Source organism: Bombus huntii, chromosome 5, assembly GCF_024542735.1.
Source record: "Bombus huntii isolate Logan2020A chromosome 5, iyBomHunt1.1, whole genome shotgun sequence".
NCBI classification, from domain to species: Eukaryota; Metazoa; Arthropoda; class Insecta; order Hymenoptera; family Apidae; genus Bombus; species Bombus huntii.
Window position 1 is genome coordinate 13,868,018 of NC_066242.1, and position 23,395 is coordinate 13,891,412.

A 23,395-nucleotide genomic window follows, 5' to 3' on the forward strand; every position below is an offset into this window, starting at 1 on the left:
GACTTCAACTCGATTCGCCTCGTGCGTTTTGTCTCTGTTCGCATTTTTTCAATCTTCCTTTATTTTTTCAACGCGCTTAAATTAGAATTCCGTAATAGAAAGAAAAAATGGTTGTCCGAGAAGCATTGGTAACAGATTCAAATTGCAGGGTTGCATAGTAGAGAAAGATGGGCGCTGTAATTATTTTAGATACAGCGTTCGAGGCCGACAATGGTAACGAAGACGTATAATTAACGTTCAGGAGGTGACACGGAGGGAGATGAGTTTTCTTTTAAGCAGCAGGAATTACGTTGTTTCTCGAGCCACCGATTCGCGCATCCAGCGTGCATAATACAGCAGTAATTAAGTTCTCGGGTAAAACTAGTTCCCGACAGGTTATTTCATGAAAACTCGACGGTTTAATCACGGTTACTGCGAAACGCGTTTCATCGATCCCGGACTTCACAATCAGGAGACCGTGGCCCCCTTGAATGGCGATAATTAATGAATAGGACGCGGCCGAAGAAAAAAAAAACGAGAAAAAAATAGAATAACGAATTCGTGGGCGTACTTCTTGGAAGCGCTTCTCGACTCTTTTGCTCTCGTCTACCCCACGCGGTTCCTCCGTTTCTTTTTCTTCCAAGGGCTTCACACCTCGTGGTCAGAAACGTGTTTTCACGAGCTTCTCGTACCATTCTCCCTAGCCCGCGGTGGCCATGCTCGAAATTCGACCCTCTACGAATGGTGTGAATATTATGATGGCCACGCATTCAGGTGCCAGCTAGAGACAATGGGTAAAGTGTTGATTGCCCGAAAACAACGCGTTTTTTTACTTACACGAACGTACTTTGTTCTACGCTGTTCGTGAGCAACTAGTCTTCCGTCGTAGAATGTTCAAGGTCTTCTTGTTCGTCCACCGAATAGAAAGTGGTCTTTTCTATCGATTCCACAAAACTACGTAGTTTCCTTTGCACGTTGTAGTTTCTTGTTCACAATTAAATCGAACCGAGCGAATAGTCTTAAAACGAAAAACTGAAACTAGCAAGCTGGATGTGAACGTTGGAGTAGAGAGTGCGTGGTCCATTCACTCGTCCAATTAATACTGAAATTGCTGCTATCAAGCAGCGCATTAGGCACTTTCGTGTGATTAACGCGAGTGTTTCGCGCAGAGCTTTCAAAGTCGCGGGCAGAAAAGCCTCGAATCCGGTGAAAGGAAAGTAGTAGCGGGCGGCAAACAAGAGAGATGAGTCACGCAATTTCACCGAGGATGCTCTCGCGCTTGTCTCTCTCGCTGTCTACAGTCCGCCTTCACAAAATTACATTAAATACTTAACGCATACACGACCCTCTTCCGTCGTGTGCTCGGACGGTACACGAAACGCATAATTACGAGTCCTCGCAGGAAATTCAAGAGGGTTACAGAGAAGGTGTGCACGGATGTTACCGCCCCGACGCGGCAGGACGTGGTTTTTAGCGAATCGTCTCCCGGAAAACGAGGGAAGCTCTCGGGACGAACACCAACGACTGAGAGGCCGGCGACGCCTTGGCAATTCCCGAAATAAATTCGCTTCTAGCACGTGTGCGATGCAACTTTGTGTCACAGCAACCCTTACGTAATATACGAGAACAGTAAAGAAGGAGCTTCGGGGAATAGATGAACAGAAACATTTGACTAGCGAGAGATACGACACACACGCTGCTAGTCGAAGGGTTAAAAGAGAGACAGGACGATTGGAGCAGGGAAACGGTAGAAGAGCGCGCACGTGAGAAAGAGGGAGGGAGGAGAGGAATAAAGAGGGAGGGTGGGTGCACCCCATGCTAGCTACCCCTTTCGACTGGGCAGTGCCGGCATAAGTCAGGAATTCCTGGCACGCGGTATATTGCGCGGGGGTGGAGGCCCGGCGGTTATAAGCTATAGTCTCCGGCGTGGCATGGCATGCACAGCCATTTACTTCATTATGTCATTAAGCTTAATGGCCCTGGCCCTAACACGGTTCTAGACTATAGCCACTTCTACAGTTCGTCCCCATTAACTCCTCTCTCGTGCCCTCGCTAGCTAGTCCCCCACTGCCACCTCCTGTCCACCCACCATTGGTGTACTCTTGTCTGCTAGCATTCTCGTGAACCAGCCCGGGCTTACAATGAGCATCGACTTTACGCCGATGACCGGCTGAAATTGCTGGCGGCGTCGTGGAAAATTTCCCGAAGCTGGCCCAACCCAGACGTATGCGAACGTCGATACTATACTATGCCGTTGTTTCCGCGTTACTTTCACGAACAACGATGACCAAGGAAAACAAAGGACATTTTGGTAGACGCGCGAGAAACTCTTGTCGCGTTGTGTCGCACAGGTTCCAGCGAATAATGATAAATTCTTTCCTAGCACAGCGCCAACAAACTATCCTCGAGCCGGGAAAAATGTGTACAAATTAATTCGACCCTCTCCAGCCGCGACTATTAGCGCGTTATAAAACCCCGAAACGCTCACGACGAAGCCACAAGCGGTAGCTTTTAATTAGAGAATCGCGAAAGAATCCCAGACACGATGGGACAAAACTCACTCGTTAACGGAGAACGCGCCAACTAAGTGGCCGGATCTGGTGAATAATTGTTCGCCTGAAAACTGCCTACAATCGCATCCATTCTAAAGGCAAGGGATCGAGATCGACGTCATGCGGAATACTCGTTCGCGACTCGCGCAGCCGCTCTAAATCTAGCCGCGCGTCCTACTAGGTTTCATTTCAGCACGCGGGCGAGCACCCGCCGGTCCGGAAACAGTAGATTTTATGTTGATGATCGGGTGAAATTGTCGGCTACATTGCGTAAAATTTATGATATTCATAAGAGTCGCGCGATCATGTACGTGGCAGTGGCACGAAGCGAGCTTTCAGCCAACCCCTTCCAAATCCGTGCTCGATGGAGACGCGAGGGTCGCAAACTTGTTACAGCACTGCTTGGGGTTCTAATAATTGGAGAGCGCCAAGCCAACGTTCCACCACTCCTGGACAAAAATATTACTTATCGAGGCACGATGCGTGTTTCGCTACAACCATTTCGATCAATTTTTGTCAGGCCCGGAAATTTTAAAATAATTCTTCCTTCCCGTTTTTAGTTTACTTGCAAGCGCATACATAATAATAAATGCATAACTGTGAATTGTAATTAAATCAGTTTTAATAATTCGCATAATTTTCTGTTTAAAAACAGGTAAGAGAGAGAGAGAGAGAGAGGGTAAAGGAGGCTTTCGTTCGAATCAATTTAGTGACACGAATTAACAATGCCGTGCAAGCACCCTTTGAAAATAGAGCGACTAAACATCAGGAATTAAATGAAAAGCGGAGCTACAGCTTGAAATTGTTCCACGAGTGAATGATTTCATAATTATTCTCCGAGTGGCGGGCTATGCTCGATTCAATAATACCGGCAATGCGATACGCTCAATGGCGCAATTAATCGTTCCATGGCTACAGACTTCACAGATCTTCAATAGCGAGTCACATTTCACGTTTGTGTGTCGATCGTTGCCTGTAAATCGTCCAACTTCTTGTCATCCGACGATCAATCGTAATCGCATTAATAGACTACCGACTTTGATTTTGAAAAGTTTCCGCAATGACTCCTGGGAATCTCTTTTAATTGGATCACGAGCAACGAACAGTGAACGAAACACATGTAACGTCTCAGGGAAGTGTTGACTGGTGACTGTTTTCGAAGTAACCTAATATTTTTGCAGCCGAACTACATATTTTGTTCCTTGGCGCCAGACAAACCTACGTCCACACATGTCGAACTAAATTTAGTTCCTGAACTAAGAAGACTTTGCCCTATCTTCACAGTCGCCGTAGAACTATCTTTTTCCCCTTACCATGTTTGCTTTATCAAGTGGTTGGAATATCGCTGTACTCAATTTCGTTTATTACGAAGTAAACGTTCAACGCCTCAGCAAAGATACAAAATAGGAAACAAAAGTTAGATGAAAGATGAACAGGTCGAGACGCTTGGAGGGTATGCAAATTAAAAAATTTAACCTTCGAAACGGTATATGGCGCGAAGTTTGAATTGGTAAATGGAGGAATTATTTGAAGTTGACTAATCTTGACAAAGGACGTCAACGAAGGAAGGGACCAGGTAACTTAACGATCGGTCGGACAAACTCCTCAACGTCTCGTTCACTCCCCTCAAGGTCGACGAGAAGAGTCTAATTGTCCCTTCCAGAAGAGAGACTTGGCAAGCTTTCAAATTTCTTTGCTTATAAATTCATAAGGACTCCGGAAAATACACCTCCTCGAAGGAAATTTATTGAAATTAGTGCAATTAGCGGATTCCGGTGGATCCACTGACGAAAGAACGCGACACGGCTAAGATGGCTTGTGATATCGATTCGCGCATCGATTACAACAACGATGCAAGTGGAATCGAACGATTATATTATGACGCACTCTGCACCACCATCGAGTAATGTACGATACAACGATGGTGTCTTTCTTTAATTGAAGGAACGCGTCAACCCGCTGGCAAGACTCGTAAAGCTGTCTTTCAAACGTAGAACCATAAGAAATTTAATCCAGAAGAGCTCTCACATCCTCAACACCCCGTTTTAAACAGCCACCATTGTCTTTCTCACTTCAACCGACCCATCGACGCCGGTCGAAAGAAAGACGCACGTGTAACCCCATCGTGTCGGGTAATAAATTCGTGCGAGAATCCTACACAGTTCCGTGTTACTTGGCATTAGTTCTTATCCGTTCTCTGCATCTCTGTCTATCTCTTTTCCCTCTACCAAACTTTCATCCCTTCCACGGCAGAGGCTCGCCCTCTTCCGCTCAATGGAACGCGCCCATCGTGGAAAATCGCACCGGTGAAAAGGTGTGAATCTCCGGCCCTCGAAAAAGGACGACAATGCCCGTGTTGGCGTGGCACAATGAGCCTCTAAACCCACAATGTAGCCACTGTATCTGTACGAACGGCAGCAAGAGGGCTTCTCCTCTCGCGCGCCACCCCCGCACACCCCAACCCTTTTTCATCGGCACAATCCTACCGCAAGGAGTCGAGGATGCCTGGATGTTCTCGAAAGCACATTTTTCAGCCGCATAATATTTATTCGTCCGCGGGTTGTATCGCTTTAAAGTGGTACCAGTGAAACCGAAGACTTTCTCGTGAATCGACAGAGAGACATAGACGGCTGTATGATGAAAAAGGGTTGAAATTTTGATCGTCATAGAGGAACGTTATGTCGTCAGTTTCTAACCACCACCACGCCCATTTCTGTCAAAATATTTCTGAAGTTACGAATCAACTTCCTATTTTCCCTCCTCGTACCTTCCCCATCACCGTGATACTCTATTCTTTTGAATACTCTATTCCTTTCTCTGTAGGAGTACATTCAGCTAGCATTGCCCTACGAAAGGGTTCGAAATTTTTATGTGCCAGCCTACCGAGCCTCGCACTCACGAAAATACACGAGTGTGTGAATCGGTGTGGCGAATTTCCGTATGCTCGTAGAGCGCACACGAGCACGCAGATCGTTGTTCATTGTATTGTGAAGCTCGCAGGACATGGCGTCCTGCTTTTTGTCGGGACCAGCTGAGTCAAAATGGCCTCCGGTCGATGACGTCACGATTTCACGTGCTCCACGCAATAGGTATACGCATCGATCCCGGCTACGTGTCGAGGTTCCAACCACTAGGTATGTACATTCGTACATACGTCGTGAATTCCTTCCTCGTTCTCTGTTCTGTTTCGTCGAGCAAAAATTTTTTTCGTTACAGGAAAATTCTATCGGACTAAGACTGATCGCGAACGGAACGTCGCGAAGCTAATGACCTCTATTCAGAACGCGCTGTTAAAAGTGTGAGCGCTTCTGGCTCTCTCAAAGCCGCGGGAACTACTAAATTCACCACGCAAGAACGTGTAACGAGTTCCTATTAAAAATAAGCGTCCTTTCACCGGCTCAAAGTTTCGACGCCATTCAATCCGAAAGATGAATTTAACCGGTTATTAGAAAGGGTATCATTCTGCTCGGTCATAATTGCGTTCTGAATATATGTAAGTAGCGCTAGAAAAATTCAAAGTATATAAAACGCCCTCGACCGGTGGGCTTCAATTGCGACATATTACTTCCTGTGGCAAATGAGCGAAGATATTCACATGACAGACTCGTTTGTCGATCAGAGGAAAGCTGGATACTGATTAGCCATATTTCCTATTCGTTCATTTGCGTGGCTACGAAAAATCTTGGCGACATACTTCGGATTCTTCTTTGCTAAGAGGGAAAATATACGCATTCGTATCGAACGAGTACGGTAAGTCGATCCAAAGTGTCCTTTTACGGGTTTTAAAGCGAAATTCTTCTTCGGTATTATGCCCAGCTTCTAAGATTTTCCTTACGGGCGTACACCCGTTTCACGTTATTGCGGTGCTAATGAGCTCCAGCTAGTAATCAAAGCAAATGTTTCATGACACGAGTGAAAACCGTTTGAAGGCTTTTCCTTTATGTCGTTTGGCCTTCGTCGCGCGGCTCGCTCACCTCTATTTTTGTCCTCGCTCCTAAACTTCGTTTCATGTAAACGCCATCATCGTGTACGCTCGTTGATCGCGCGCGATCGAAGGAAACCCGTTTTTTCTTCTTTTTCCATTTTTCTTCTTCCTACTTTTTTTTTCTTCGTTTTAACCGGCAGAATATTTTAAGTAAATTATATTTTCGCAAATCAGTATGTTATCTGGTGGCGTGTGTTTGATTACAATTCATTCCCCATGTTTACCCTGCAGCCGGTGGTACAGGTTCGTGCAGACAAACCGCTGCTCCAGGCACTGACTGTTACTAATTAAGGGCGGTTTCAGTACGCGTGTTAATTCTTAATTAATATCTTTGTTGCCTCCTCCGACGTGGCAGCCCTCGGCACCCATTTCTCGTTCGTTCTCTCATTTTCTCTCCCACTCCCTTCTCACTCCCTGTTTTTATCCTCCCTTTTTCTCTCATCTGCTTCTTCTCACCCGTAGCACCTCCGCTTTCTCACTTTTTTCTCTTCTTCGTTCTGGCTCTCCTCGTCTCTGCTCCACGTTCTTTTCCTCTTGCTTTCTCTCGCGTGTTCAACCCTCTTTCTTTGTCTGTTTTTAGCGACACCCCAGCCCTGCACCGTCCACCCACTTCTCTTCTGGAGTCTCTCGAATGAAAGGAGATGTATGGGAACACACGCGCATCTCGAGCCACTATGATAGGTACAATCGGTCACGAGTGACGAAAGGAAAAGCAAGAAAGGACTGCGGAGGAAGCGCGTTCCTCCGATTTACCGCTCGACTGTTTCAACCGGAGAATCTCTTTCGCGACGAATCGAGAAATCGTTGGTTAACCCCTTTGTCGCTTAACCCTCGCGATTCCTCTTTCTCTTTCCCTTTCCCTTTCTTCCTCCCTTCTCTTTTCGACACTTTCTCGCAAGCACCTAAATTGTTTTCTCGAGCTTCCTTTCGCTTCTTGAACGATGAGTGACAATTAATTACGAAACAGCCACACTCGTCTCGACGTTCCACTGTGGAAAAAGTAATCCTGCCAGTATATTCGGCCAAGAGTTCTGTCTTTCTCGAGCGACATCACGAGTTCTACCCCTGTTTCGATCCACGCTTGGAAAACTTTCTTCTCTTCGACCGAGGGATTTCACCGGCAAATACTCTTCAATCGTAATAGCCAGCGGGGACTTTCGAGATCTCGAATGAGCCTCGCGCGTACTATTTCGCGAACAGTCAACAACGTTCGGCTCCACATTGAACAGTAGTGCTCTTTGAAATCGAGCCCTTTACGACAAAAATATCTGCAAAGCCGCCGTGCCGACTCGAGCGGTTCTATTAATCAACCACCGGTTTCTTCTTGCTTCGGTGCACTTCGTTTTCCATCGAAGAAAAATATTCTTTACTTTCCCTTTGACCCTTCTTGTTCCCAACTTCGGCTTTCACCTTTCCTCTCGTGCGTATACCTTTTCCTTTTTAGCTATTCTTTGCCTTTCTGCCGATATGCATTATTTAGCAATAAATCAGAAGCATCAACTACAACTTTATTTCTTCATCGACGTGTTGAAGAAACGGTAAGTGGTTTATATTTTCCCACGACATCTGATTTATCTTCCTTTGCTCCTTTACCCATTTCCTCGTCAATTCTTACCGACACCATTCAGAGTAATAACATAATATTTCCTTCATTCTCCGCATTTTCCTCAATTTGCTGCAAAATCCTGCTGCCTCGCTGACAGCTAATCACTCGAGCGGCGAAATCATACCACGGAAAGTAAGATGATTGGATCGGACATCGGGAATATCTTGTGATGATGAATCTCTGAAGCATTCGGGGACTCGATAGATTCTGACGACGCGACGGTAGGAACAGGGAGCTTCTTGATATTTGTACCGAGGCTGTAGACTTCGTTCATCCATTGTTCGTCTTGTCTGTTTCTTCGTCCATTTACGTGATGAGTCCTCATTATTTTGCTACTAACTATCTGGCTACTTGTAATCGATAAGTCGATCCTACGAATGATAAGGGATCAGATCTTTTGCGATTTAATGGATCATATTGATTAATCTACTTTTGTTTTTCTATCCCTCGATATATCGCCGAGAGTCATCCTGCTGTAGGTTAATACAATTTTTATAAAATACTGTACCGCACTTATTATTATAAAAAATTCATTACCCTTTCTCATGCCATAAGGACGTATCGCCGCAAAGAATAAAATTATAGCTTAAAGAAGCTAAGAGGATAGTATTTGAAATCTGTGACCAAATTCGAATTCTCAAGATTTTGATTTACATCACTATGATTTCCAGTCTGCTTGCTGCGATTTTCTACCTTACTTTATTCGAGCATCGGTACTTGTGACAGAGAATTTCCTTCATTTTTAGTATCTGCGAATATTTAGAATTCAATTCCAGCTAACAAATCTATTTTGTCGTCTGTAGATAACTGAATTTGCTGGAAGTTGCAGGGCTGTACATTTCCGATATAATGTGCAACGGCACGCGGAAATACTGTTGCCCATACGGGTTGATGGCTGCTCCTTTTTTTTATCACAGCACTATCAATATGTAATTGACATCGTGCTAGGTCGTAAACCGAAGCTGGTAGAAAAGTAGGTGGCATTCTAGCGGAAACTATACTCCACGTAAAGGCTCCCTTGCTCCATGTTTCGTCGCGTCTCCAATTTTCCAGCCGGCTTTTCTGAGCGTTGCTAGTACCACCCCGGGAGCCATGCCAGTCTCCTTTTGCTCCCAGAATCCTCCGGTATTTTCCTTTGCCGGCAAATTGGACTATTACGGCAGCGGCTTGTACCTCAGCACCGTGTCTTCGCGAAAACCGCGTATTTTCTCTCTTTCTCCACCTCCGCCTCCGCCTTCGCCTCCGCCTCCGATCCCTCACGTCGCCCGTTCGCTCGTACCCTTTTCCACATCCCTCGACAGAGGTCCTCTTACCTAGCGGGCTCAAAGTGGCGCGCAGTTGTTAAAACAACCAATTCTGTCGGGAAGCTGCTCGTTACGGACGCCTCTCTCTCGGTCCTTGCGGAATCCTTCGTAATCCTGATGGCAAACCGTTCGTCGTTCTGCTGACGCAACGGAAATTCTGGCCAATAAAATCCCTATCTTCCACGGTTCCTTCTTAACGACGCACTTTCAACACAGATTCGTGATCGTTTCCTTCAAGGAAATTGAGAATCTTCCCCGTAATTGGTACGTTTTCTTTCTTTCATCAGATCCGTTGCATTTTTACTTCTTGTTGGAAATTCGTGTGTCCTAAATACGAGGGTTTCTTTCTAATTGACTGGTATCTTAATACTAGTCCGGCAGACGATTTCGAAGAATTTTGTCCACATTTTCCCGATTCACAGTCCAAAGAGCAACGATTTAGATTTTAACGGTGGGCGTAGATATAGAATCAAATTTCGGGAAGAAGAAAGTATCCCGTTACCGATTAGCGCTCGAATAGGGGAGGGTGTGGCATGCACCCTCGATTTCCCGAAATATTTTGACAAGAAATTTAATATTGGGGTCGCCGAGAAAACTCGAGACTAAACGAAATTATAAACGATTGCTCGTACGCTGAAAATCTTTAACACATATTCTTGAGCTTTGGAAACGTTTTATGTGCGGAATAAGTACATGCAACGAAGTTGGAACGCAGCCCCATTAGACGCAAAGATGATACACGGAAATCATTTTCGACCTGTCGTCCCTTGTTTCGAACGACATCGCTTTGCGGGTTAAGCAAGCACGGTTTAATGGCTCGGAAAAATCGGAATCATCGCGGGTATGAATACGTAATCAGTTTTCTTCGCCGCATGACGTCATCGTATGAGCAATCTAGCCCTGTCATGGCAACCGAGATACCCGTTATAAATCCTAACATAAATTTGCGTTTTTGTAAATCATCGTGCTGTTACCACTTTATATCATAAATTTCTTCTCGAGTAACTCAAAACATGTTTTGGAATGGAATTGTCGAAGTTCTTCCGTTCCTTTTTCACACGGACTGCCAAATCGCTTTGGAACTTAATATTTGCTCCGTGAAAGTATATCAGACTGGCGATAAATATCGAACATTGTCGGGTTAGGAGCAGCGTTGCCAAGAGGAGACTCAAGCGAAATTGTCATAACCTCAGCATGGTCGTTTGCGCGTGTTTATGGACAGAAGCAAATTTTCCCAACCATATGGAATTTGTGAGGCAACCAAATTTCAAAGATATCGTATGGATGATGTTGCGTTTGTTCCTACATAACGAAGTATATTAAGAAACGTCTTACCTGGACTGGTATTCGAGAACGAACTCTTCGATTGAGAGAAACCTGGAACAGAAATAACGTTACTTTATTGGTGTGAAAAGCAATTATAAAATATTTCGGACGTTTCATAAGAAGTCTGGTTGGATATTTCATGTTGGGAATTACGGTAGAAAATATTCGTCGCAATAATAATCTATTATGAATATCAGGACTGAAAGATTCGGTAAGTAAGAGAAAGAAAGAATTACGCCAAATAAAATATAACAGGTATATTCGCGAAATGAAATTTCATTAACTAGAAATTGACTAGAATTCCGAGAAACACATTTCGAAGGAGTGGCACATGCTAGCGTTACTTTGAGACTCAACCCTGATTAACGACTTCGCGAAATTAACTCGACAATTATTTCATTAGTGCCTAGTAAGACATTTTTCACCCGGCCTCAATGGCCTTTGGGATCCAGAGAGGGAGTCATATACATATGCATATCTATACACGAGTCGACTCGAATACGTTACCCTTAATGATTCGACCAGAATTAACTGTAATTTAATTAATTAAAATGTCATAAAAAAACACAACGGTCTTTTTTGCACGGGACCAGACGTGACCTGGGTCACCTCGTTAAAATGATTATTGGAGGAGTTGATGCTTTTGCGTAACTATAATTTAACGCAAAGTCGAACTTCCGCGTTTCATCGGTGTAAAGATCAATTTGATTAGGACTTTGATCGCTCGGAGAAAAAGATGTATATTGAAGAGCAAAGTGTACATGATTGAAAACAGCAAATTGGCGGTAGCATAATGTCAGAGAAAATGCATACGATCTTAATTATTGCGTTTCCATAATTTTCCGTTTAACGAGTGACAAGTAGCTTGGCTTTCGTGTCGAGACCACAACAGCGATATTCGTAATTAAAGGCAATTTTGAAAACCGCGCGATCCTTGCCAGGCGCAGAGGTTCGTATTCGCGAGTTGGTTGGTTCGTTCGTTCGTTGCTCGCTCGTGAGATTTCACTCGTTAGTTCCGCCGTTCCTGCGGATTTAATTGCCCAACGCACGACAGAACAAATCCGCCCGTTAATCGTGCACGGGATTCTGATTCACTTTGTCGACACCTGCGGCTGACGACCGCTCGCTTTTCCATTTTCTAAAAGGTCGCTCAGGTAAACTCGCGTAGCGGTAGTCAGATACTAAACTCCTTTTCAGATACCGTGGTGGCTCCTGGAATGAAAATAAGTCCGCGTATTAAGACGTTTCGCCACGGCCATTTTCTAATAAAGTCGTTCCCGTTGGTACGGATGGCTCGTGGGGTCTGAAAAACAGGGGTTGAAAAAGATTCTCGCGTTCCTAAGAAGGTTAGGGCTCGTTGCCTCCAGTCGACGGAGCGATAAAGAGCGAGCAGAGAGGGACGAGGGGCAGAGGGTCTGGAATACGAACGCAAAGTTCGCGTTTCAGGAACACGACTTTGTGCAAGTGTATGGGCAGCTCGACACCGGGGCTCGCCGCGGTGTTGTAGTTGTAGTTGTGTCGTGGCTGGCGGCCACGGGGGTGGCGGAACTCCACCCTCAAACGACTTTAACGAGCCGCCGTCTTAAAATAGGGATGCCGAGCTTGTGCCGAGTTTGCGCGTTTGTTTGATAAATTAACCCAGAAAAGTATGCTCCACCGTCGGAGCACTTAACAAGCCTTAGAGTCGAGGAGACCATGGCAAATATGGAGCAGGGATTCGTTGATACTCCAACGGTGATTAACACTCGTTCGAGCGAACACAGTTAGACGCGAACAATGGAAAATCTTTTATTCGTTCCACGCGTCGTAAACGTATCCTGACATTTTTCACGCTACAATCGCGAGAAATGGAATGGGATACATTTTAGGGGCGCAGGATCGCGATCTGAGTGCTGTTCACTTGATGGTACGAAACGAACGCGTGTCACGAGGCATTATATTGCGGTATTATCCTGGTTTTCCTGCGTTCGTTCCGCCTTTCACGGAATCCAGTGTCCGTGCTCAACGGTGAAATTTAAACCCCAATCGTGTACACTGGTGGAAGGTTACGGATTTTTTGAAAACTCGACAATACGTGGCACGGCCCGCGCCACTGGTGACAAGACAGGGGCCTCCATTGAGAAAAATCCACTTCCTAGGTCTCGTGTTACCCGGCGTATTTTGACAGGATCGTATTGTCGTCGCGCGGCTAAGCCCTATTGACTCTATTATGGGCCTATTAGTATTATACTAGGATTTGTGGTTACTCCTTGAGAAACGTCCTTCTCTTTACTCTCCTCCTTTACGGACCTCTTTCTTACCTGAAATCGAATGTTTCGCCCGCGTTCGTCCATTCGGAACATGGTTCGAGCGCGTTCCGAACGTTCAACAAATGATTTCCTTGAACAGAGTCGAGTCAACTCAAACAGTGACGCGTTCCCGCAGTTTATCGTTTGCATCGTATACTCGTTGGTCCCCGGACTGGTGACAGGTAACCAAATTAAATAAAACGCGAGATGAGTAATTAGGCCTGGAGTGGTCCAGGGACGATTCTTGATGCTCCAGATAACGAGCACTCTGTAATCGGTCTCGCTAACTGAACGACGGTTGACAAATAATTGCCGATGTAAATAGCAAAAAAAAAAAAAAAAAAAGAGAAAAAGAGAGGTATAGCGGCGGCCTGTGAAAAGAGCGAGTCAACGGGAGGTAAAAAATAAACTCTATCGCGGGATCCATTGACAGGGGTGAGAAAGACGGAGCAGCAGTGTGAAACCGCGCAGAGCGCACGCACGTACGCACTCGTAGATTCGAAGAGCTTCACCACGAGAAGCTACCTTCGTTTTCCAAGTCGCGAGCGCAAGCATCGCGGAATGAGCTGCTACTTAGAGAGAACGGGTGGAAACGCATTCACCGGCACGCAATCAAGACTCCTCGTGGCTGCCGCGCTATGCACGTACACGCGTGCACACGCATGTGAACCCACGTGTTCCCGTGCTCATTCATAGCAGTGCAGTGGTAAGATTTGCTCGCGACTCCTCTCCAGTGCGAGAAAGCTGGTGCGAGTCCGCGGAACGGGTGAAAGAGTGAGAAGAGAAAGCTCGGGGTGACGATGCTATAGGAGAGAAAGAGAGGAACAAGAAACCGTGGAGAGGAACGGGTACCGGCAGAGAAAGAGAGACGGAGAGAGGGAAAGCGGAGGACTACGACGCGCGTGTGTTTGAGGCGTGAATTCATGTATGCTCGCGAAGCACTCTTCACAGGGGACAATCGAGGTGTTGGACTGGAAATCCATACCAATTTGAGCGACTTACGGTCGTTCGCTTGAAAGCCCGGTACACGCTGCCACCGGTATACACGAACGCCACGTACACGACGCTACGCGAGCTCTTGTACGCGCGCGCGTTTACGTACGCATCCATAGTTAGACGCGCGAGCGCGACGCGATACTCTGCGTCAACGCCTTGTCCCTTTACGCGTCGATTTACACTGCTCAGTTTCGAGGTCAACCGTTCTGCGCGAAAATCTCCTTCGTCGATCTCTTTGTAGCTGCGAACCCACGCAATTGTGCGATTTCAGTCACATCGTCTTGAGAAAATATAGCAATTAGCGGTTTTCATTGTTCCGAATTTAACTATCCCGTGCACCGGAGCCGCTTTCGCGGTCGATGCAAAGGTAGAAAGCAAAGAATTACAAAGAACCGAGTGACGTAGCGAGATTTACGCTAGAATTCTTGAAGGGACCTCCGCGGGGACAAAAGAGGCTCGTTGACGAGCGCTATATACGCCTCCTACTTTTCAGCCAGAGTATGAAATTAGTTACGTGCACGTGGAGGAAAGGGACGTGATGCAGCATAGAGCCAAGACCGCGTAATCGATTCGAAGTCTCGAAAGCTGGCCAGTATTTTCAATTACTTTGACCCAGTGATGCGCCATCGTCTCGAGTTAATCGAACGTACGCTCGATGTTAACCACTATTGATCCGGATTATCACTCTGTCATGACCGACGTCGAAAGCGAGCCGCGTTACAAACCGATACTCGATAATTACAATTACACTCAATTTCCACTTAATTTCGGTGGGTACATCGATCAAGTCACCGAGTCTCGACCAGAGTCCAGCGATCGCGTCCTGCTAATTAGCGATACCGTCGTATGGATTGGTCACGATTTGCAGAAACGATGGCCGGAAATACTGTGGAATATCGAGTAGAAAGTTCCACGGTACAGTGTACGCGCGCGGGCCCGTGGTAATGGACATAGTTTGCCGGTAATGTCCGAGACTAATTCCCGTGTTATTTCATTAACGCAGCTCCCGAGGGGTTAGGCAGCCACGTCGGCCGGCAGCATAGCCGTAACACAGCGGCAACCGTGCTCGAGCTTGTAGCCCCCAAAGGGGCTCGTATTAGGCGCGTGTCAAAGGGTGAAAATTTACGAGGTGAGTAGCAGCCGCGAAAAGGCCGATTGATAGTCGCCTACCAACCTACCAACCACCATCGTCTACGTGTACGTACCGCCTTGAAATAATTCCGACGAGTTTACGCTATGGTGGAACATGCTTACCCAGCCTGTTAGCGTGTCTGATTTTGTCAGGGGGATAGATGGATATCGTTTGTCTGTCGATAATCTATCGATGGATTTTCCGCTGATGACGATGCCGTGATGTACCATATCGCGAGATTAAATAATTAAGTAACGACCACGTCGATGAGATAGATGGGGACTCGGCTTCACTTTCCAGCTCCGCTATTTGACGCGTTGATCGGTTTTATTCGTACGTAAACATTATCGATTGAATCGAAACATTATCGGAATTCGTAGTTACGATCATACTATGTATATTGGACAAATACATGATTATCAGAGAAGAATTTGCGTTGTTATCTTTTTAGGTAGAGACTACTTTTGGATTTACGTCGAACAGCAATTTAGTATTTTCCGCAGGCAAGCAGGCGAGAAGTATAGAGAGAAGAGATTTTCCTCGTATTTCCTGGATTGATTTATTCGAGCGGATTATGCGATTAGACAAGAGAGGGTCGTATGATTGACACCGCGACCAGAGTGCAATGAGATAAACTTGTTCCTGACCGAGCCAGGAGAATTTGTGGCCAATTGATCGATGGGAAAACGAGAATTTGCTGTTTCGCACGTGGAAGATGCTTATATCTATATCTATCGGTATCCTATTTCCTATTTCGATCAAGACATATTAAGGAAAAGTAACTTCTACGATCGTAGTAAAAGCTTGTACAAGTTACTATAAATGAAATTAAGGCACGCGAGAGAATATCGCTGTGAACAAGTATACATGAACATCTTGACGTGTTAAAAAAAGAAAGGAAAGGGTAGAAAAATAAAAGGGAAGAAAAGAAAAAGACGCTTCTCCGAGACGAGAGACTGAATTTTCCTACTTCTGACGTTGAGTGCGCCCTGGCAGTGTTATCCAATTATTCTAAGTTGTTAAGGCGAGTTAGGGCGCTTAAGGGACTAAATTAAGACATTCCGCGCGACAAATCTCCCAAGAATCTCAATTAACTTCTCCTAGAGGGTGCCGGTACTTTAATTAACTGTTTAATTTCGTTTAATTTGCATTCACAGTTGCATAACCTACCGGACGAGATGGCTGGTCCGCGATATATTTCTTCTTCGAAGTAAATCGATTAACTATGATCCATATACTTATATATATTCAATACATCTGCCGATATTTCATTTCGTACTATACCGGACTTTTCAGAAACGTGACACTAAGGCAGAAGTTTCAGTACGAAAGTTACAATGCTGTAACAAGTGTTGAACGACGAGCCAAACGTTTTGAAGCTCCTTGAATAGGAACATCGTGTAGGAGACGTCGAAGAAACCGTTCACGGTTCGTGTCTGGACCGCACGGTATTGGTTTCCGACGAGCGTAATGGGCTAATTTGAATTGCAGCGACTCTTACGCACACGTGATCGCGCAAAATCGGCCGCGTACACATAGACAGAAGCGCGAAACACGCGGAAATATGGACGAACGGAGGGCTGGCTAGGTATTTGTGTCGCGAGCCTCTTATACGTGTCTGCAACCACTTTCCTGAAAACAAAGCCGAGCGAATTCATAATCCGCTAATTTGTTCAAGATTTTTTGCTCGAGTGGCGGCGCTTGCTTTGTCACAAATCCACCGTCGATGTCGGAGCGCGTGGGGCTCGCGTTCAAGCCGCTTTGAAGTACTAATCAGTATCGACCTGCGCCTACAGGCCGCACCCCTTATCCGTGCTTCCACCATCGCCAACCGCCCACCTACTCCCGCTCCTCCGCGCTCTCCTCGGCTAGTCCAGAGTTCCTCTCTTTTTTCCTATCGTTCCTCGACTTTCCGCCAGAAACCATTCTGTCAGAGGCGTGACAAATCAACGCGAGAATTCTCTTCTTTCTCTACGATTCTCATAGATGTACCGTATTCGTGATCGCTTTTGCGACAGGGACTAATAATGACTCTAACATCTCTCAATGGAAAGTTCCCTGTCCATAAAATAATGGTCAACGATTACAATCGGGAATCTTTCGAACAGAAACGGCCTAAGAACCTACACATTTTCCCAGTGCCTTGGATGAAAGGGGTACACAGGAACAATGGAGGACCGATTGCGGCACGTTTTGCGGAATGGTCCTCGGAGATGTGTTACCAGGACGATATCAAGCATGAGAGAAAGGATGTGGCAGGGGCAGAAGGGGGTGGGCCGAAAGAAAGTAGGAGAAAGATGTAAAAAGGGGAAGAAACGAGGGAAGGAAGAATCGAGGCGCCGTGCCGCACGAAAGCGCACAAGATCGCTGCGGGTGGAAACGAGCACGCAGCGTGGAGGGAATAAACGAAGAACAACGTTGTCGCGTGGCCGTGTGTGAGGGTGCAATAGAGAAGGAGAGGGAGTGAGAGTGAGCGAGAGAGTGTGGGAGCAAGAAAAGGAGTGGACCGACGGGAGTGTGCAAGGAGACTTCTCAGGCGTTGATAGGCAATCTAGTTGATTGCCAACTTCAAACGAACCGAAAAAAGCGGAGCGAGAGGAGAGACAAGCTCCTGTACAAGCCACTGGAAAGGCAAAGCCTCGACACGAACCGGCGCGAATCTCGGAATTTTTAGACAATACGATCCGCACAGTTCCTGCATTCCGACCCTCTTTCCTTCCTACTACCGATTAACGCTGTGCCAAGCGAATCGATCATACGCCATTTACCATCCTGGAATACTTTTCGCCTCATACTATCGTTCATTTACTGCTTAATCTAGGAAATATAATATTATAAACTTCTTACCTATTTCTACGTATGCTACACGCATACAAAATATACTCGAGTAACAAATATTCTTTGTATATTTTTCATTATTTTTGTAAAGCGTACAGTATACAACATCCAGCCTCTTTGGCTCGAATTTTCGTGCTCGAGAATCCATTATGCCCAAGGAACAAAAGATTCTTAATCGACGACCGAGCCAAACGGCCTTAGAGGGCTGTTCCACGTGACAGATCCTGCGAAATTGTTAACGTCACGACGCGTAATCGATCTCACAGCGATCGATATAATTATTATCGAGAACAAATCGAGCGGTTGGCTGGTCTGTGCTCTCGTCTTTAAGTCTGCCCAAGATTTAAGACAAAAAGGAACGAATGAAGTGCGCCAAATAAATGCTGTACTGTAAGACGAGGTGCTAGAGTGACGTTTGAATGGAAGGGCAGATCCTTTGTGCTGCACCGGGAACCCGACACCCGAAAATCGTTCTCAAAAATTCGTTATACGGATAAAATCTACACGCTATTCGAGACACCATATTATTGCTGTAATAACAGTTTTAAAAAAAACTTTTTCCGCCTTTTATCGAATGATTTCGATACTATATCAGGGTTTTAAATAATTTCTATTAGCAATCATTGCCTGCTACTTAAGGAACTGAATTAATTTAGAATGATTTAATGTCAATTACTTGACGACTAAAAATCTTTTAAACAAATGAACGTCGATAGTTTTTATAATTTTCTTCTCTGACTATTCTATAAACAGGTAGTCCAAAGGATAGCGACTGTAATAATTAAGAGAGAAAAATTCTCAAGTAAATGAAACGAAGGGTTAGTCCGCGCAGGTTGAGAACAGTTTGTCGGAGTGCGGCCATTTTTACGTTTTGTCGAGGTTCTTTGTGTTTTGGTGAGACATTGCAGGTCTGCCCAACACTCAACTCATTATACCACTAATTATTCATAACGTTGGGGATTATTCTGACAAAAATATTCAATTCCCACAGTGCACTCACCCCAGTGCTACCCTCTTTCTTTGCCTTATTCTTTCTGTCCGACTCATCTGACGCTAATCTCTCGAAGAACAGCCAGCAATTTTTTTTTTTTTGCTGTTCCGAACTCACCGTGTTTCGTGTTTGTGTAAATCTCGATTCGGGGAATTGGCACTCGATTTCTTCGAGTGTAGTTACTCGATATCTTGTGGCAGCTGGTCAAGCAAGGCCCAATTGTTTGTACATAAATCGACGAATTGATTTCACGAGGCGTGAAGCTGTCGGTCAGCTGACGAGATCTCATCGGTTTCCCCAAAACTGGGCGAAAACTCGCAACACAGTAGAGTTTGCACGTGGATATATAAGAAAGTTGCGCGTCAATTTTCGGTAACACGATCTTGAGTGGCTCTCTATCAAGTGATAGCCGTAAGTGGCACGTTAAGTGCTCGTTTCACGGTGGGACGACGATACGCCTATTAATTTACTTCAACGTTCGTGACACGCGAGGGTCGTGGGTTCATCCTTGTCTAAAGATTGAAACGCAATCCCGATGATTGCCGATCAATGCTTTATTACGATGTATCGATGCTTGTGGGCGAATGAATCGTCGTATCGCGCTTGATGAACGCGTTACAACGTTCGTTAACTGCAGCAGAATCAATGGCTAGGTTCGAGGCTGCGTTTTAATTGGTTTCTCGGTTCTTTCTTGTTCCTTGGCCGCCGCTTAGGGCAGTGTAAGGAGCAACGTGTTAAAAGGAAGTACGGCTTGTATAGGCAGCGTAGCAAACGCGTTCCCGTCCTTTCGTTTTAAAAGTTCAGGTTACTATTATTGTAAAATTCGCGTCTAGGTGCGAGAGAGCAGCTAACAACGCGGCACCGCCGAGACGCGAACCTTGTTCCGTTGAACGGCATCCGTTTCTATGGATTGCCTCGCCAAGATGTAGGTCTTAACGAATGTGTTAAGATTGAACGAAGTGGTTGCTTGTTACTCGGCCACAATACGCGCACGGTTTGTGTAAAATTAATTATCAATTCTTCGCCGGCCCCCCTTCTCCTCCTCGCGCCAAATGAAAGAAACAGTTAGAGGCTCCATTCGTGGAATAAATGGTACGGTTATAATTGTCGAAGCACAATGGGCCACGCCTCGCGAGCGGAACGATCTGACGGAAACAATGTCATCTTAATCGTCATCTATAAAAAACGGGGCGAGTTTTAATGATAATGACGCATTACGCTCGCCACGCGGCAGAACGTCATTCGTCCAAGTTCGTTGGAAATAAGCAATGAGAAATTCGCGACAGGACCGTTTTCCTGTGAAAGGGCTACAGTTTCTTTCAAAAGGAACGTTAATAACGTAACGCAGCACCTTCGGTATTAACGATGCAATTTTATGTCAATAAAACTGTCGGGTAACGAACAAATTTATGAATTAAGGTAAGGATACGATAATCATGCCTCTAAATTATTATCCAGCAATTTCCATTGCTTTGAACTGCACCGATAAGACGAAAGACTTAATGATAATTGTAATAATTGTAATAATTTGTAATAATTGTAATTATGACAATCTTTTCAACTAATACTTGTCGTTATAAACAAGCATATTCACAAATCTTCATTCACGCCAAATTTACGGTCATTGATGCACCTGGTGTGCAATAAACAATCTCTCAACTGAAATCAAACCTAATTAGCTTTACTAATTGAATATGTATATCTACTGTTGAACGCATTCTGAGTCGATGTCTATGAAAGAAATGATACGAAGGATCAACTCACCATGGGGTGGCGTGTGCTGAGTCGGACTATGCTGATGATGGTTCGTGGTAACTGCGGTACCCGGAAGTACGTGCTGCGCGTGTGCACCCGGATGCACGTTGACACCGGCCGGTGAAGCCGGAAGTTGTCCCGGCTGATGTACCTGATGATGCGGTACGTGGTGTGCAGGGTGGGGGTGGGGCGGCGGCAGGAAGGCAGCCGCGACGGCCGCCTGCGCATTCAGATAGGCCATCCGCGAGGCCGTGAGGTTGCCCAGATTCCCAAGATTCCCCAGATTGCCCAGATGATTCGTCAAGCTAGGCATGTAGTCCCATAACTTGTGATGAGGCGCCGTAGGCGCGTAAGAAACAGCGGAGACGCCGGCCGGCGGTGATCCTTGAGGTGAACCGCGATCGGTACCGCTTCCGTTTCCGGTACCATTCAGCCCCAGCAGCTCCTGGATCGCAAACGGCGATCGCTGCGGCATTTTTGTGTCTTTGTTGATTATTCTAACGGCTCAAAACGACATTCTTCTCTCACGACTTATCGTTAATGCTATACGTTTTGATCCTTTGCTTGTTCTCCCCGTCAATGGAGCATCTTCGGTTGAACTCGTTGAAACAACAAGTTTGGAGGAGATCGTTGTTCGTTTCGCCTGCGCTGCTACTCGACTATTCCACGCTACAAGTTTGAACAGTTTGTCGTTGCTCTTTCGTCTCGAGGTAACGTCTCGATTGCTAGGAACTTTGTTTATAAGCGATTCTGCTGTTGGAGACTCTCGAACGGAAAGGCTGAATTCGTTGGGCTTTGTCGTAACCGTACACGATGATTACAGAGGATTAAAAATCGCAGACTGATTCATTTGTATAGTCAAAGAAACGAATAGAAAAGAACGAAGCTATTATCGTTGCTAGGCCTTGACATAACGCTTGCTCGAGATCCGACGGTTTGCGGCGAGCAGTCGCATAGTTTTCAATAGCTTTAGCAACTCGGAAATCACTAGGAGTTTATTCTTATTATAGGCTTGCTACGAAGCGATTACTAATTGAGCAGTTCAGTTGATATCGCGAAATATAAGAGGTATTCGTTCGTACGAAAATGAAGAAACCGACTGATGGACCTGTCAGCGGCCCTAAGTGTTCTCATAAATCTCCATCATTGAAAATGTGTCCAAAAGTAATATTCGTCGATCGTGGAGAATGATTACAGTGCTTAGTGTAACGTGTTTTCAACTTATCTTCGTTGTAAAGGTAGAAGCCAGCGATCCGTCGAGCGAAGCAACTCCGGACAGCTTGCAGCGAGCGACGGCAACTTGAGCGGCGACTCGAGAAACAACTCGGTTCCTGTTTTCGGTGCAACCGTATTATCCCGTGTTTCGTTTCACACTTTAACACATCTACTGTCTAGAAACTACGCGTTTAACCTCACACTTTCGTCTAGTCTCTTCGTTGAATGGTGGTTTCGTTGTGATCAGGTACGGATTCCTGCGTTCATCGCTTCTCGAGTACCGACCGGTAGACTTGTTCGCTAAACTGAACTCGTTCGAAGACAATTAGAACCTTATCTTCGTTCAGAAATTCTATTCAAGCTCCAGATAGCACGTGATGGGCTTATTCATCGTTTCTTGCCACCGAACAAAACTCTGGTTGGACCTTAGCGATGCGCATGGAAATTCGTGGAACCGCTTTCTTTCATTCTCCTCGTGTGGGGATTGAATTTCAAGGACAACAGAGTCTTCCTCGCCTCTGCTAAATCCTTTACTGAATTGGAAAGGCACTCGTGCATTGAAACTCTTCCGCCGGTACCTCATACAAGACGAATCGGACGATAATCGAGGAATCACGAGTAACGTCCGGCGACCGATTTCGATTCCTTTTCCATACTCTTCGTTAGCTTCTTACACCGTAGATACTCCCGCTACTTCGAGCTCTTCTCTCGCTTCCTTGTGTTCGTTTAAAAATTGCGCACTGAAAAAGAACCGTCGGATTCACCGGAGCCAGTTCACTGACAGCACCACCGCGGCTACTCAAGATCGGGCCAGTACTAAACTATGTGGATTCGCGTGCCGAGTTTCAACCGATGACTGTGCTTGATGGCTGGATCTCCTTGCGTTGCTGGTCCCTCGAAACTCGATCCGAACGAATCAAATTACGCGTCAGATAAGAGAAGCAACGTGTTTACTCTCGGAGTAGCCCTGATACGTTAACGTCTGACTGTCGTCGTGGCGCAACCGTGTCGTCGTCGCGGCGATGGGCAACTGAGCTGCCGAGCAGCACAGGGTTGCTCGACTGCGCGGCAGCCAACGAAGAAGGGAAACCCCTGGGGGCGGCTGTGCGCCGTATACGCACCCACACATATACCCTTTCGCGGAGGGTGGCGTTTACCCGACCCACACACCCCCTCCGACACTTCTGGCCCCCTCTACCCTTCTCGTTCTCTCTGCGTTCCTCCTTTTTGCTCTCTCTCTCGCGTGAACGATCCCTTCCCCTTCGTCACCGCCTGCCTCCCTTTCTGCTCGATGCATATACAACCCCACTCTCAGCCCTTCTTTTCAGCACTCGTCGACCCCTTGCAACAAAGGCGCCTCCGCTACTTTACGCGCCGACAGTGGCCGTCTCGCATCGCGGATTGGTCGGTTTTTTGAGACGGCCAGCC

General features: G+C 46.0%; 1 protein-coding gene across 4 annotated transcripts in view; it reads right to left on the reverse strand.

Moving 5' to 3' along the window:
• Positions 1 to 23,057, reverse strand: part of LOC126866083 (visual system homeobox 2-like) — a 50,623-nt gene extending 27,566 nt beyond the window's left edge. For 3 of the 4 annotated variants that reach the window (XM_050619191.1, XM_050619192.1, XM_050619190.1), the window contains exons 1-2: positions 20,762 to 23,057; positions 10,762 to 10,803 (exon numbers count right to left, since the gene is read on the reverse strand). In XM_050619191.1, the coding sequence (XP_050475148.1) occupies positions 10,762 to 10,803; positions 20,762 to 21,227 (508 nt within the window). In that variant the 5' untranslated portion in view covers positions 21,228 to 23,057. The remainder of the gene's footprint in view (positions 1 to 10,761; positions 10,804 to 20,761) is intronic. The other variant, XM_050619194.1, reaches the window with a different exon arrangement.
• Positions 23,058 to 23,395: the final 338 nt, after the last annotated feature.